The sequence below is a fragment of the Ctenocephalides felis genome, unplaced genomic scaffold (genome assembly GCF_003426905.1).
Source record: "Ctenocephalides felis isolate EL2017-DRISC unplaced genomic scaffold, ASM342690v1 CF-g0.4_SCAFFOLD_01604, whole genome shotgun sequence".
NCBI lineage: Eukaryota > Metazoa > Arthropoda > Insecta > Siphonaptera > Pulicidae > Ctenocephalides > Ctenocephalides felis.
In genome coordinates, this window is record NW_020537758.1 from 35,625,977 (window position 1) to 35,644,017 (window position 18,041).

General features: G+C 29.6%; 1 protein-coding gene across 1 annotated transcript in view; it reads left to right on the forward strand.

Annotated features, from left to right (window-relative positions):
• The window catches only part of LOC113373663 (protein jagged-1b), a 363,880-nt gene extending 353,185 nt beyond the window's left edge, over nucleotides 1-10,695 (forward strand). Inside the window, exons 18-26 of the mRNA XM_026613946.1 lie at nucleotides 2,839-2,848; nucleotides 7,305-7,448; nucleotides 7,547-7,689; nucleotides 7,804-8,008; nucleotides 8,173-8,330; nucleotides 8,588-8,932; nucleotides 9,147-9,332; nucleotides 9,656-9,864; nucleotides 9,976-10,695. Coding sequence (XP_026469731.1) covers nucleotides 2,839-2,848; nucleotides 7,305-7,448; nucleotides 7,547-7,689; nucleotides 7,804-8,008; nucleotides 8,173-8,330; nucleotides 8,588-8,932; nucleotides 9,147-9,332; nucleotides 9,656-9,864; nucleotides 9,976-10,315 — 1,740 coding nt within the window. The 3' untranslated portion in view covers nucleotides 10,316-10,695. The remainder of the gene's footprint in view (nucleotides 1-2,838; nucleotides 2,849-7,304; nucleotides 7,449-7,546; nucleotides 7,690-7,803; nucleotides 8,009-8,172; nucleotides 8,331-8,587; nucleotides 8,933-9,146; nucleotides 9,333-9,655; nucleotides 9,865-9,975) is intronic.
• The last annotated feature ends 7,346 nt before the right edge of the window (nucleotides 10,696-18,041 follow it).

Sequence of the window (18,041 nt, forward strand, 5' to 3'; positions counted from 1 at the left end):
AACAGCTGTTGCTTTTAAATTTACTTATTGTAAAAATAGTATTAACACTTTTGTTATAGCGTTAAACACAATGCATTAAGCCGTATAGCAATTTATTGAGACTTTTCATTAAGGAGATACATCCGTTCAAGTAAAAATTTGCTCACTAGCCCCGCCCTACCTTATGTCATAACTATTAGATTGGCACTAAGTAAGTGCGGTTTTTAACTTAGATTTAATTTAATTTATTTAGTTAAAAATGAATACCTTTTAATAATAGATTGCAGGCAATTGAGATGTCCATCATTGAAAAAGAGATTTTTGATCGATTGCGTGGCTTTCTTTTGGCCTATTTCTGCAAAATACGTAGACATCTTGAGATCACAAAAGGTATAAGCTGTTTATGGTGACGAAGCTTTAAAAAACGTCGTGTCAACATTGGTTTGCCAAATTTCGTTCTGGCGGTTTTTTACTCAAAGATGTCTACTTTTACTTTTACCATCCAACCGAACGATCAATTCTGATGTCCACATTGAACAAATAACGAAATTTAACAACGCAATCAAAGAAAAGCGGCCTAAATTACCTAAATCTAAACGGTGATTTATTCCATCATTGACGTCACATATCTTTGGACACTCGGCAAAATCATTGGAGCGTTGTTAGGATGTTTTTTACCATATCCACTATATCCTGACTTTGCACCTTCTGGTTACTTTTTGTTCAATCTTGAAAAAACTCCTTGAAGCTAAATTATCATGGCTGTTAGGTGATAAAAATTTTTGATGATAAAAGCCAGAAGTTTTATGGAAGTGGGATGAGGTGTTGCTTGAAACATGACAAAAAGCGATTGATCAAAATGGACAATACATTGTAAAATAAAGAATTTATGACAAAAATCCGCATTTACATAGTTGCCAACGTAATATACCTTTGTGACATCAGGTACCATTAAAACAATATAATTTTTCTAAAAGGGAGCAAGTAGTATCGGCATCAACAGTCTGTCTTTTGGTGTTAACTAGTTGTTGCGGGTGACCTTCAATCTTAAGAAGTATATTTTTTATTATTGCCAATTTCTCCTGCTTTTAATATTGAATTCCTTCCTCAGTCTATTCAACTATTCATAAGTCTTATATCATTATCTTCCATTCTAGGTGAATTGACAGTACAATTTCAATAGCCGCAATCGCAAATCTAAACATCCGTTCTGCAGCGATGTCTTACGTCCGATCCCGTAGTCCGCGCGCGTTAATCAAAGTGCGCGCCCGTTAAGCATCGGACCGTGTAAATTTGAAGTTTATTCCCTATTTCCATTATATTTAAATATCAGCGGTGTTTGTATTTAATTCATTCCGAGGTTTCGTTTAAAAGATTTATTGCTAGCTGTACTGAACTTGCTCGCTAACTTCCCGTTGTGCCAGGCGATCGAATGCTTTCATGCTGGATTAGGGACTAAATGTTTTATAAATATTGTGAATTGAACTTTCAAAGCTGTCGTGTGGAACGTCTAACTATTCACATGATAAAGTAAATCATAAATTTTATAATTTATGTATACAATTATAGACAATGTATACAATTTATGCATGGGCAATTATTATAAATATAATAGTCAAATAAAAATTGGTTAAATTTTTTCAATTTTCCGTTTCGGTTATATTCAAAACTTAATTAAGTCTAGAGGATTAAATAAATGGAAAAAATCAATTAAAATTATTTTTTTAAACGGATGTTTTAATATATAATAAAACAAAATTCTCAGAGAATTATTTGGTATCATATTAATTTATCATAAAACAATTTTATACCCTCGATTAATATAAAAACTATTTATCCATAGTTTTGATATTCAAACAAATTACAATCATACACAAATGATTTATATTCATACAAATATTGCTTCCCTTGCTATAAAGATCCCAAAATTGAAGTACTACTTCAAAATTTAAATTCCAAATGCGTTTTATTGCTCGCTCCTCCATAAATTGAGTTATTCCAAAAATTCTAACTATGAATTCATAATAATGTCATTAGAATTTCATAAATAATATACATTCAGAAATATCGTGTCTTAAGTACATTATCGTTTGACCGGTGGTCGCTCATGCGAAGAAAAAGATATGGTCCCCCAAGTTTTACTAAAACCCATTTTCACTAATTATATTCATAGTTCATTGTTACATGCACTTGTATATTTTTTTCTAACTTTGGACAATTGATGAGACTTTGTGGTTTCTCTAAAAAACACAATGAGTGTAAATAAATTTTTATATGTGTTCATTCACAGAAGGAAACATTTATTAACTGAATTTGTTGCATTCAAATTGCTTAGAAATCTAGTGATGTGATTACATTTTTCGAAGAATAGATGAAGAGATTTATGCTTGAATTGATTTAGATAAGAGATCCTGAATTAAAATATTATGCACGTTAACAAACACTTGGAATAATGAATAAATTATCAGTGCATTTATTATTTTTAATCAGTACTTCACACTTACTCCTTTCGCTTGTAGTAAACTTGCAAACATAACGTGTAATTGAAACTTAAAATTGAAAATTTCATATTAATTAGTTATTAAGTAATAAATATGATTATGAACCTAAAAAAATGAGTTTCTCAAGATCCACTATTTCTATTTTATATTTATTTATCTAATGATATCTATGTGATTACTTTGATGAGTATATAGTCGGTGATATCAAAACATCTATAACAAATGATGATTATGACATATTGTTCTCAAAATTACATTTTATCATTCATTCCTTAAGAACATCTTTATTGTTGCCTGTATATAGACTTCGAATATGTTATTTTGATATACACAATACACTATATGTTGTATTTCATAGGTAGCATGCTGTGATAAAGAACAATGACCAAGTCTCAATACAAAATGCATATTTCTTATTGAGAACGTAAATATTTTGAATCATATATCAGCAGACAACAACTTTTACGAGAATGAAATATGCGAATAATTATAAATTAAATGAACGAAGTTCAGTTTATATAGAAATTATTGGGGTTTCCTCCCCCTAATTTGTGTGTTGAAAACTCAGTTGTGTGGTCATTTGATCATCACCATGTTGGTGACTTCTATTATTTTTCTAAGAGACAAGAGACAAATATAATATGCGTAAAAAAGTTTATGACATCATAAATATTTGGTTGTTAGTTCATAGAATACATAATAAAATCCAATAATTTTTATCAATATGCGAATGGCGTGCTGGTACTAACTCGGTGCGTGACCACTGTCTAGTTCAACTTCGGCTTGGAGAAGATAGAAAAAGTATTGATCAGGGATGATAAATTGGCGGTTTAAGTATTCACTTTGGGCTGAAAATAATAATGGGTATAAGAAATTGTATTTATTGTACTTATTGCAGATTGTTTTGTGCGTAACGATATTTCATTCAGTGGCAGTGCCTTTTGGAACCTTGGCGAAAGATTACTGTTATAATTGGTTTTCTAATTCCCATTTTTTTTTATAGTTTTTTCCTAAATTTTTAAGTTTATTTCGTTGTCTTCATTTTAATAATATTTTTTGGCCATCACTGATTTGCAACGAAGTAAAGAATGGCCGAGAAGAAGGAACATAGTTTCTTTTTTGCCATTTCGCTTCAGCATCGGCGTTCATATTTTAGTAAAAAAATTCTCAAACGCTATGCGTGCAATTTAGGGCCGGATTTGAAATACATTATATTTTAATTATTGGATTATTGGAAATATTGTTACACATTAACAAAGATTGATAAATTTGAAGCAAATTAACATATATAAAATTTAAAATTTGTAGATAATAATAATACAAACCGCAATTTTATGATAGTACAATTTTATATAACATGACGGACCTGCACAGCTATGATAATATCATACAAGACAGTTTACTTGTACATTCGAGACAAAAAATAATTTAAAATTTTTTAGGATCCTGTGAAAAAACGCCTTTAGTACTTACCCTTATTGCAATGAGTCCCTAGCCCCCAAGTGAAGGCACCAAAAGGCCTTTCTTTTATCTATGCTCATGGCAATTATAACATATTATTTATAGTTTAAATAATCTCTGTTATAAGCTTCTAGCATTTAAATTTTTTTAGTGTTTTTTAAGTTCAGCTATTTTTAAGGCAATTTCATAATAATGACTTTTGGCAAATAAAATGAGTCCCAATGCAAAGTTCATTGCACTGTTTTGATATTGTCAATTCCATATTGCTGATCAGTTTTCACTAAAGGCGCTCTTAAAGGATTTGTTTTAGCAAAGTGGTATTAGTGTTTTTATTGCATTCTCATCTTTGGTGTTTTTTTCTGCAGTAAATTAGTCCGAAATCTAAATCCGCCCCTTTGTATCAATATATCGCCATATATACACGTATCTCTATATTCTTTATACTCTTATAGATGTATTGCTATCATTTAATGTTCTGTAATTATGGCATGGCGTTAAATTTATTCGTACCATTAATATCGTTCAGAGATGATGAGTTGTGTGTATTGGTAATATTTGTGCGTTCATATATTTTGTTCGTACTTTATGCAATTTAATTTGTTTCGGATTATTCTTGATCGAAGTATATGTACCGGTTACTTCTTATAAATCCAGTGTTTGCGTGCGATGCGGTTCTTCAGAGCTACAGGTACAGGGCAGAAACTTAAAAAAAATATTTTTGAAAATCCCAGTTTTAACCATATTTATCTCGTGGATATATTATTATACTTAACATAATTTTCCTAGCTATCTCACACAATAAGAATGTATTTTTAACATAGTTATTTTCTCAAGCCGAACAACTTTAAAGAAACCAACATGCAAACAATATAAGTATTGATGTGAAACAGTATGCCGGCAGGTGATCATTTTAATATTTTCATGTCAAGGATTATTGTTAATATAAAACCATAAGCCAAGACAAATTTCTCTATATAAAAAAATAAATCACTGATATGAATGAGTTCGGTTACGCTACGTAACCAAAGCGAACAGGGACGAATTGGGGAGGAGAATTTGCATAGTACGAATGCAATATGACATATATCATATTGATTCATAAACTAAAATGAGCAATAGCATAGCATACAACAAATTCTGCTGTATTTTCACAAAACGATCAATCTATTAATGAGTACTTCATATTTTGATTAGTAATTTTTCTTAGATAGTCAAATGATACACTCCTATTTTCAATATTTGCATTTTTATTCTGAAATAAATTTGAAAAATTAAATTTTGTAATTTCTCATAATCAAGGGCTTATATTTTTATGATTAACTACTATAACTAATAACAACTATAATTTCTATGTATAGTACCTACAAATTGTACCTACTTTTTACAAAATGGTTAATTATTGTCTAATCCTTAGCAATGACCAGAAGACTTGTATTTTTTCAATCGTACAATTTTAATTATTGTTCATTTTAGGACAGGCGTAAAAATAATTTTATTATGAAACAAATAACTGTAAAATATATAAAATATAAAAATTGCCTTCAAAAATTAAAAAAAAATTAAATTCACTCTAATCTTTGGAGACCTGTGCTGTGAATCACTCATTGGAGTGACAACTATTCATTTACAAAAATTTAGTGCAATAATTTTATGTGTGGGTGATTACAATTGTACTAAATAGCTCATAGAATGTTTATTCCGATTGCAAAAAAAATCGTTCTAATTAAACAATTTTAACTATACTAATTAGACTTCTAAATTAAGTTAAAGCAGTAAAGATACTCATATCAGACCAAAGATTTTTTGTGAAAATATTTGAAAAAAAATTAGAAAAATAATGCATATATATTACATACTTATTTTTGGCTCCTACAAACGAATGAGTTTTCCAAAACGTGGCAGCTTCTAAAAAATTCACATCACACGAGTTCAGGAACCAGAACTTGATATCAAAGTCAAAGAAGTCACTTGGAGTTCCAAGGATCGACTCGAGTTTTTCTCTATTGGATTTAGGAAATCCTACCGGATTTTCAAATATTTGTTATCCGAAAGTCCTGTTCTGTACAATACTCGCGTTCATTGTAGGATGTAATTGGTTCCATACTGGTGCTTTGCACACAGTCGGGCCGGCAAGTTCGCGAACCCTTCAGACCGTGAACGACGTTCCATACGTACGCTACCGGACTCGGATGCGATGCCCTGCAAGGTTCTTGGTTTCTCATTCCGAACGAATAAAAAATAATAAATATAACACACAGTCGAAACACGAGAGACAGAACAAGGAGTATACCACGGGAAATAACTAAATATTATTAGGAACGAGATTTTTGAGATTTATAATTGTTCTATTGCTTTTTACAACTATCAATACACATTAAGTAACATTGTGCAATTTTTTTAACAAAAACTTATTCTGCGATCTACAATATACTCTAAAATAATACAGTACCAAATGAAAGAAATGAATTTAAATGAGTGGGTGATTTGGGCTTTAATGGTCCGGTGGGCAGGCTAGCGGCTGAAAAATGAATTTCACTTCTTATGAAATTTAGAACATCTATAAAATTTATAGAAAATTTTCCAGCTACATTGCTATATGCATAGGATTACAACCTATATCGAGTTTATCACATGTTTTTAGATTCTAAATGTTATCGGAAGGGAAATATCAATCATTTTTTTATCTGCTATTCAAATCTGAATCGATCTTCTATCAATATTCTATATTCTTGCTAATGTTGTAAATTATTATGGTTTACTCAATTTTGGACAACTTGCTCTAACAAACAGTTAAAAAGTTTGGATTTTAGAATATACAATATTTTACAGTTACGTCGTTGACATTATTTTAGCGTCAAGTCATAAACGTCGAAGCTTATGAAATACAGCAAAAATACTGTCTTATGTCGGTGTTAAGGACTCAAAGTCAAAATAACTATGTCTATATCACAGGTTTTATTTCAAAATATGACATCCACTGAAGAAGTAGGCGTTTTATTGTTTATCTACATTGATTAATGGTGAAATAAATCTAAGGAATCAAATTTGAGGGAAATATAGACTCTTGGAGTTGAGAACGCAATGTTTTATCCTCTGTTGCTTAAAATGGTGTAAAGATTGACGTCTTCCTGGTGAAACAGGTGTTTGGCATCAGTATCATCAGCATACGATGAATCTAAATTTAAAATATCAATACCTTTTCTCAATTAATTACTTTAATCAGCAATAAACTTACAGATATAATTCTGTGCTAGTATTCTAGTTATTTCTCTCGATTTATTTTCCATGATAATTTAATTTGTTAATTAAATAAAATAAGGAATTTTAACGATTTTAAGTTAATCATTTTAATTTTGTTTCCAGCAAACGATGGGTGTATGCCAAATCCCTGCCAAAACAATGGTACCTGTCTACTAGGTGGACCCAATGGAGCAGCATTTACATGTCTTTGTTCTGCCGGTACACGTGGACGACTCTGCTCGGAAATGTCAAATTCTGGTGTTATAGGTTAGTAATAATAATATTAAATATTCGTAATATGTTATCGACATTTTTTATGATTTTTCTACGATTTCTGACCTATTACCTCTTCTTTCTTTTACCAGGAGGTTCAGAAGATGATTGTGAAGGTGTAACAGGAAGATGCTTAAATGGAGGAATTTGCGATCTTCAAAGAGGCAGATGCAATTGTCTAGCTGGTTGGACTGGACCACAATGTGAAGAACCTTTGGACCAATGCCACGGAGAGGTAAGATAATATAATTAATTTGCAAACACGAATACTAACAGCGTGGTCATAATTTTAATTGATCTATCAATATGTGTGAAGAAAAAGTTTTTTATATTTATATTCCTCTTTCAGCCATGCCACAATGGGGGCACTTGTGTTGGAGGTCCCGGTTGGTTTCGTTGTGAGTGCTCTCGAGGATTCACAGGACCGGACTGTCGTATAAATGTGAACGAATGCGCATCAAGCCCTTGTCAGGGGGGAGCTCCTTGCAAAGACAGAATAGGCGGTTACACTTGCTTGTGTCCACCAGGACGAGCCGGAGAACGTTGCGAGATAGGTGAGTTTATTTCAATATTAAAGAGTTGGAAATATTATTGGTCTAAATTAAAATGCATTAATCAATGTAACGAGCACTAAATTAAACAAATATTTGATCTTTTTCACCTTGATCAAATATGAAGAAGAATTATAAATTACCCTATATCTGGTATTTTCTTACAGAAACCTCTGGTTCCGGTTGTTGGGCGCCTCCTAATTCCACATGGCTGAACGAATGCAATACCTGCACGTGCGTGCAGGGTATTCAACGTTGCTCGAATCTTTGGTGTGGCCTTCAGGATTGCCTTGGTGTCAATTCTACAAAATGTGCACCGCATGAGGTAATTTTATTATTTTTATTTCATCATGGATTGACAATTAATACAATTCACCCTGCAAATGTTAATAAATCAGTAAAATGACGATTCTATTATTTAATCGTATAATATGAACAGTTTTAGACAATTATAGTTAATAGTAATGAAAGATGAATATTGAATTATAGGAATTTGAAACATTCCTAACGAAATCACACCCGCAACTAAAATAATTGAAAAAGTGTTTTCAACCACAACTAAAAGAATTTTCTTATTTCTAGGTTTGTGTACCAGCTCCTCAGGAATCCTGCCTCTCTTCTCCATGTATAGCCCGAGGCGATTGCCGAGCTTTAGAGCCCTCTCGCCGTGTGGCTCCTCCTGCTCTTCCGGCATCTCCTGATTGTTGGCCTAATCAGGCGGCTTTAGGCGAACAATGTGCTAGAGTGTCTGCTTTATTAGAAACAGGCAAAGCTCCCAGAGGAGCTACATCGGAAACTTTATGTGATGCCCTTAGAACCCTTCTGGGAGCGAGATTAGTAATAGAGCCGACAGCGGATTTAAGGCATATAGTTGTCGTCTTGTGTGAGATGAAGACGGGATCTAATGACACAGTTGAAGTTACAGTGGTGAGTAGAAATTTGAAATGAAGTAAATTTAGGAGATAACTATCTCGAGAAAAAATGTTCTGAATTTTGCAATTATTCATAAAAGAATATGCGAAGAATTTTTGTGATCAGCACTATCTTACCTTATCAACTTGTTTTTTTTCAAAGATTTTGGTAAAAATTTTGAATACCCAAAGGTTATTGAAAATATTATAATTTAATGAATTACTTTTAGTCTTCCCCTCCTGGTGGAAATGCAGGAGCACAAATTGTTGCCTTGTCTGTCCGGTTGTTGGGCGAATTAATATCACGTGGAGCAGCATCTAGTGATGGAGCATTACCAGGGGCTATCAGAGAAGTTAAAGTGGAGACTGCGCTTTTAAGTTCAGAAACTCAAGGAGGAGAATATTTTATTGCATTGGTGTGTATATTTGCCCATTTGTAAATTAATTTCAATTGATCTATGCTATTTATTACACGATTACCAAAATATTATAATTTGCTCAGATAATAATGGAAGATCCGTGTTTAAATAATCTATTCATTTAGTGAATAAAAAAAGTTTTATATTAGTTAAATAGTATAGCCAAATTCTCTATTGTCGCAATGTGAGAATTAAATAGACATGAGCGTTGATGTAAAATACCCACAATAAATTCTGATTTATTATTAAATTGAAGTGAAGCATAATTTTAGTATGAACAGAGAAAAATAAATGTTAACTCTGTTGGTTTCTGGTTTCAGATCTGTGTAATGTCAATTATAGTCCTTGCGGCTGTTGTGCTCGGAATATTTGTCATGAGACAGAGGATGCGTGGTCGTTCTATAAGTGGAATGGGCTTGACACCTTCACCATCTGATGCTTTTCGTGCTGAAGAAGAAAAATCAAATAATTTACAAAATGAAGAGAACTTTCGGCGATACGCTAATCCTTTAAAAGAAGAAAGATCTACTACTACGATGGGCGGAAGCCTTGGGAGCCTTCGAGGTTTGACTACTTCCAGCATAGAGTTAAGTCCAAAAGTTAGCGTGGAAATGCATCATCATAAATCAAGTCAGGACTTAAACCCTAATGTGAGTTTAGTGCGACCTATACCTGGTGAGGCTTTAGCTGGACCAAGTACTACCGCACAAGATTTTATGCATGAATATAGTCAAAGGTTACACAAGAACAAATCATTAAACCCGGATTTGGTGCATGTGGATGCAGATCTGTTGCATGTTGATTGTAATTTAAAAACAGCACATAGAAACAGTCAAATTCTGCTATACAAAGCTCAGAATCCTGATATGAGGAAAAACACAACTGGGACATTTGACAACCTTAATAAAGACTTTGGCAAAAGATCGATAAATATGTCAACAGCTTCAAGTGATAGTGATGTACTGACAGTATTGGTGTAGTATTGTGTTTTTTATTTAATATGTTATTATGAACTTAAAACAATCGTATTTATATTAAGACAGATTTTGTAATTTACATAAAAAGTATTACTTGTGCCTGGTAAGAGTGACTAAGATATTATATCATATGAAATATGTGGAGACAACTGAAGTGCCAATCAGATATGTCTCGAGTTATAAAAAAAATATAATCTATGTGATAGATTTAAATGATAATATATTTTATGAAAACCTTAGCCAAGCAAGAACGCATCTTACGAAATTTATAAGTTTGTGATAAGAGTAACATTATTATTGATGGACAATTAATTCATTTATTGCAACTCGCATTTGGCTTTTGCGATGCTTTCTCAGTATGCATCCACTATTATGTGATACTACTTTACAATATATTTTACATACATATTATTATATATGTTTCTATTTCTAGATTACCGAATATTTTAAATATTATAAAGTATATGATTTAATAATGTAACAAATTCAAAATAAGGCAGATTCGACAATTATAATATATTTTATGTAACTTTTAATATTTATTTTAATAATCTTTTTGACATTTTGTTTTGCAATATAGCTTGAATTTAAATTTATCATCCTAGATTGAAAATATAAATTATTTCTATTTTAAAAGTTACATTAACTTTTGAAATGTACATAAGTTATTGACTGTGAGTGGTTTATGAACTACAAAACTAATGTTATAATAACAAAATTATTTTTTTTAATTTATTTTTAAAGAGATATGGATATAGATTTTAAATTATGCAATTAATTTAAAAAAACTATATGATAAACTTGTATATATGTACCAAATCTTTACTAATTATGATGTTGTCTTTAAATATTTAATAAAATTGTAAACAGCATAGCTCTAGTTCGACTGCATTAAGTTTGTTGTAAATTTTGTATAAAGTTGTATGGTCTATTCGACATTTTTGACTGTGTGAATTGTTTGATTTATTGTATTATTACTATTTGACATGAAATATCTATTTGCAATGTAATTTAATTAATTTTTATAAGAATAAGAACTCTAAATACTTTATTTAGAAAAATGATAGAGAATGTGTATTTAAGTATTAAAAAACTGCACAAACCCAAAATGAAGTTATAGAATAATACCCTCAATACAAGAAAATACTCCATTTTCAAAAAAACATACTCATCTGCCTTGACAAACACATGGTAATGTAGATATATTGTAATCTTGTATGAATACTATTTAATGATACATTACTTATTTTAGTTTAATAGGTCAAATGTAATATTATTGTATATTTTTGTAATTGTGAACTGAGTGTTGAGGGGCTAAAATAAAAGATTTCTAATAAAATCAATTTTTATTATTTAAATAATTCATATGATAATGTTTTAAATAATTTTCAGATGTAAATGCATTCATAAGAAACAATGCAGGAATTAAGTATATATATAAATATATAAATAATTTAAATAATCTTCCTGCTCATATTCAACTTATAGAACAATATTTAATGTTTACTCCATATGGGATATTAAACGTAACGCAATCCTAAATATTTAAGTACTAGAAAGTATTTAAGAAAGAAATTTTAAGAAGGTTAATATTTAAGAAAGAAATTTTAAGAAGGTTAATGATGCGAGAGCATCGTAATTTACCTTTCTTTCAATTGTCCAAAGTTTTCATTGTTACTATATTATATTTCAAACAAATCCACTCATCCATTTAACTTTAAGAATGCACACTTTGATATTTTGATTGTTTTTAGTTCTGAATTGAATTTACATTTTGTACATTTGTACGACTTAATGACATCTTCACATCATCACATAATCTATGGTGGGTGGCGGCCATTGTGTTTATTTATGTATGCCGTCCATTTTGTATGAAGTCATTTGTCATCATTGTAATGGCGACTTTGGTGAAAAGAGTACGTGTGTAATTATTCTTCGGTTTGAAATATCATCAGTTATATAGATCAAACTGCTATAAATTATGCAAATGATAATATGTGCCGAAGTACTTAGAATTTACAAGATCTTTAATTAATAATTATTATTTACAGTTATCAGCTAATGTATCTTTTAATAATAATTGTATGCAATTGTCAAATATACTGGAATATACTGGATTTGGAAAGCTGTGAGTACTTCTGCAACATTCATATGTATATTATCAAAGTTTAGGACGACAAATCTTTCAGAAAAGTGTTTACCGCGTTGTGTGATGAGTAAAGACTCCACATCAATATTCGCAAATTATAAATAAAGTGTATAAAATCAGTGATCAAAGTAGTGTTTATACAGTAGTCATTCCGTGTTCAGTTTTGGGGCTTCTAGCAGCTGCTTTAGAGGACTTTGTTGTATATGAGTTAAATTAATTTTTATTTTTATACGCAACGAGTCAATAACTACGTGTTTGATAATATGTATCAAATATGTATCACTGGAATTCTTTGTACAACAGACAATGTTTTAATACATATCGCGAGTAATTCCTTGTTTGAAATTGAGTAAAAAGTGCTTTTAAAAAGGTGTGAATAGTCCATCATTTTATCTTGATATTTTTCAAATTGAGTAATATGTGTTTCAAAGAAAAAGCATTATAGTAATTAGAAGTAGTCCATGGCTTTAACTTAATATTTTCAAATTGAGTAAAATGTGTTGGAAAAAAGCATGATTAATAATGAATAGTCCAATAGTTTTAACTTTATAGTTTTCAAATTGAGTATATTGTGTTTAAAAAAAAGCTTATGGTTTTAACTTAATGTTTTCAAACTGAGTAAATTCTGTTTAAAAAAAATTGATAAATAGTAGTCCATGGTTTTAACTTGATATTTTCAAATTTAAGTAAATTTTGTTTTTAAAAAAGAAAGCGTGAATAGTAGTCCATCGTTTTAACTCGATATTTTCAAATTGAGTAGATTGTTTTTTTTTTAATAAAGCGTGAATAGTAAGCAGTCCATGATTGAATTGAAATAGTGATATATTGAAAAAAACGATACAAGGTAGTCCATGGTTTTAGCTTGATATTTTCAAATTTAGTAAAACGTGTTGAAAAAAAGCGTAAATAAAAGTTCATGATTTTAGTTTGACATTTTCAAATTGGATTTCAATGTGTATATTGTGCATGCATCTGCTAAAACATCCGGTAGCGTAATTAGCTTTCCGTATAATTAATTTTAGTAATCGTCCAAAAATCGAAATTGAAAATTTTTGCATTTTGCATCAATTTTTTCATCACTGTTCAATCTATTTGAATGATTTAAAAAACGTTCAGTTCGTATTGATGTGAGACATGGTATTTAGATTTTGGCAAAGACATTTACACAAAAGCTGATACAGGCCGATTAGTCTGCTAAGTCACTTAAGTAAAATAGTTGAGAAGGAAATTCACATTAGAATTAATAAGTTTTCATTGGAGAATAGAATAATCCCAAATTTTACAATTTTTGTCAAATAAATTATGATAAAACTGAATCAGTTTTCCTTACCAAATCCAATCCCATTGCTAACACTTCAAGTTTATGATATTGTAATCCCATGGAATAGTGAAGTTAAATATTTGAGACTGACGTTGGACAAAAAATTTATTTTCAATATACACATAAAAATAAAGTTAACCGAGCTAAAAAGATTTTGTACATGCTATACCTATTAATGAAATACATGATGTACCCATTAATGAAATAGCTGTCTCAATGTAGAAAACAAAAGCTAACTATGATTAGACAAATTACAAAAACTACAAAATACTGCTACAAGGATGATTATAGGACAATCAAGAAATCCAATCACAAAACATTAGATAAGTGCTGCATTTCTTCATGAAGCCACTAATATATCCTTCATGAAAACCTACATGGACATTATTTCAAAAGTACTATACTACATGTTTAGTTAATCAGAACTCTACCTTAAATAACATTGGACGTATAAATACTTACAGGGCATGGTACTGCAAATGCAAAATACCTTCCTCCATTAATAACTTAATAGTCAATGAATTAATTAATATTATTTATGAGTGGATAGTTATGAAAGTAATGTTCTATTTTATTGTTGTGACGTAGTTATTTATTAATCTTTGTGTTTGTGTTTGTCCTTAATATTACAGAGTTGGTCTTTTCGTTGATATTTTTTACCAAGACATATAGTTTACTTTGAAATTTTTGAATGTATATATGTATGTGTAATGTGCATAATGTACAAATATAATTTAATTTGAAAATTTAGAAGTACATAGTTTATAAGTTACGATGCTTAAACCATGTATTCAAATTTGAACTAAAATAAAAAATTATTATAACATATAAGCTGAATTATTTATAGACGATGTGTAGATGATGTTTATAGAATAATGTACATTATTCATTTATGTGTTTATATTATTATTATAAGCCAAATGATTTTATTACTGTACTATATTATAGAAAAATGTTGAAGTAGTTGAATGAAATAATAATAAATGCAATTGTTGAAAATTAAATTTAAATAAACTGCTATATGTATGAATATAAAATCATTGTTTTAGTGAAATATTTGATATTTATAAAAATAAATCCTAAATATAATGAAAAATATATTTTTATTTAAACTTGATATAATATGCTTAATATCCACAGGACACTATAATATTTGAATTTTAATAAAATTATATTTTATTTGTATTTTTATTTTATATAGTTTTATTTGGTTTTTTAAAATAGTTATTTCATTAGAATATTTTTATATTAAATAAAAAAATATTATTTAATTTATTATGTAGTTTTTTAATCAATAATGAAATTTTATACACGAATATACAGTACTTGACATTTAAAACAATATTTATCAAAATAAGACCCAAAATGTCTAATAAAGTAATTGACACAGTTCCAAACCCTATTGGCGTAGTCGGCTAGAACTCTAAACTCGACCTTTTTATGATGTAGCAGCCTCAGAAACCCGGTTCGAATCTCACCCATAACAAATAGGATTTTTATGCCAACATTGGTAAAATCTTGATTGAATTTCAAACCTATATAATTATTAATATTTATAATTTAAGTTGAATCACTCATGCATTATTATGAAAATGCACTACACGATACTCTTTTTTAAAGGATTTTGCACTGTCATTCGCAGCAGTGCCCGACATGCGCCATTTTCAATTGGAAACATATTTATTTGTGTTTTACAAATGTTAATTAACACAATTTGTAGTTCAGGTCATACAAATTTTGAAGTAAGTAGTTTGATTGCATATTAATTTATTTTTTAGTTTATAATAGTTTATCTATAAACTCTTGTTCTATCTACGATTTTATTGTTAAAAACTCATTGAACTCTAAAGTAGGCGTTTAAGATGGCGCCATTTGACGGCCATCAATAAAACACTCTGCAGTTGCATATCTTTGTATAAATGTATGAACGATCTGTCAAATCTAAAATATGGAAAACCAATTTTAATTCTTTTATAATTAGACTTGGTCGAGAAAACATGGTAAAAAGCAGGACCCATTTATGAAGTGAGTACTTTATATATAATGTAGTTAATTGCGCAAAAAATACTTTACGTTCGGGACAAGGCACCTGTTGGGTAAAAATAGTTTAAATTATCATTTCATTGTCATCGTGTAGAAGCTATTTTTATTATCATTGCAATTATTAAAGTTTTCATTCACAAGAACAGCAGCAATCGCTATCAATGCACAAGGTATTTATAATTTTTGTTAAATATTTTTTTGATGTTTAACTGCAATCAGAACTTAACGAGTCCTATGAACTATTGTGATGACTATTTAATGACGTAGCTTTATTGAAGACGAACCAATCGATGAATTTGAGTGAGCAAACTTATCCGGAAACAAATTAATTTATAAATAAGAGTAATTTTATATATCTAATGATAGGTAAGAGCAAGAACAAATTGTTTTATCTTGTAAGAAGCAGTCAACTAAAAAAGCAATATTATGATCTATTAAGGTAAATGTACACTATTCGGGGATAGTACATTATTACGGGAGTTTTTTATTTTGATCGCAAAGTAAGAAAACGGTCGGTCAATAATAATTTTATACAATAGCATATCAATTATATTTTGAATCGTAACAAAATAGTACGATTTTTGAATTTAAATGCTAAAAAGGCTTTTTAGCGCATCGGTCATGACCCGATCGTCATTTTTTACTGGCTTGTTATCTAGTTTGATTAATGTGACGGCTGCATTGCTGATTGCTGTTTTTATTCGATGTCGGTAAACTTACTCGATTCAAATTTCTGAAATTATTGATCAGTATTAATAAGAGATTAGTTTTATAGTTTAATCGTGCACATATTTGTCAAGAAATTGTCAATTTCATGACTCCCGTAATTAGGTACATACAACTCGCAATTACGAAAAGTAGACTTCAAATGTTTGTCTTTTATTTTCAACTGCGCTTAAATTTGGCGGAGTTTCTGGTGTTAATAAGTTCGGTAATGCCTACAGAACACTGTAACTTAATTACGGTATATTTATTTTATTTTTTATCTATGTATATATTTATATCTTTTCATCTATGATGAATTATTTCTGCTATATAAATTGAATAAAAGTACAGGTAAACTCCGTATAGCGCACGGTACTAATGGTTCACTATTTTGCTTGTATGCATGCATGTATGCAGAAATCTAGGGACATTCCTGTAAACATGGTAGTTTTAATACGATTAAGACAGTGATCTTTTGGAATATAACCATTATATAACCTGCATATTAATAAAACATACATCATAAGTTATTAAATTAATTTCAATTTCAATTACTCAAAAATACGTTACCGATACTACTCTTGAATGCAGTATCTTTCTAATAGTAGAACCCAATATCAGTAAATCCCAAATAGGGTATGATTTTAAATAGTTCTTTCAGTTTTTCAAAGAATGATGACTCCAGTTAAATATTCACCCAAATCTCTGGAAAAGGCATTAAAAAAAATTTGCAATAGTATATTAACTGTTTTTTAAAACTTCAAAAACACACAGAATTCCCAGTCAAACCTGATTTAAACTAGTTTGCTTTAATTTGAAAGACTTTAAAGATTATTTACATTTGTTGGTAGAATTGTAACCTTTTTTTTTCAAGTTTAAATTTTCATCTTGAGTTTAAATTTTATATTTATTTAAAGTTTATATTTTTGTTCAATCGCCGTTAAAATTATTCTTTTTCTGTTTCATATTTTTTATTTGATTTATTTGCCGAAACTTTCAGCATTGATAATAATTATTACACTGTTACCATCTTTTATTTTTGTTTTGGAAGTTTTTCAAAACTAAATTAAATAAATGTTTAAAATTATATCAAATTATTATTTTTTAATTAACCATATGTTTACCATATAACCAATTCAAGTAAAGGGTTCGCCTTATAACTTTTTTTTATTGGTAGCAATTTAGAATTTTTGATAGCCATTAAAAAGTTAGAGAGCCATTTCAATGAAATTATTTTCGATTATTAACCAGAAGGATTGCACTTTCAAATAGAAAAGATTTAAATTGAGAAAATATTCAGTAGTTTATATATAGCATTTTCAAAAAAAAAAGTTATCTGACGGACCCCTTATATCAATCAAGGCAATACGATCAATACAATGTATGCTTCGAGCGCTATCGCGGAATAGTGAATCTAGTGGTTCATCAAAATGCCGAATATTTCTATAAATGAAATTTTACGCCGCAAAATTTTATTTTTAAATAGAACAGTTTTAGCTCGTTCACTTTCC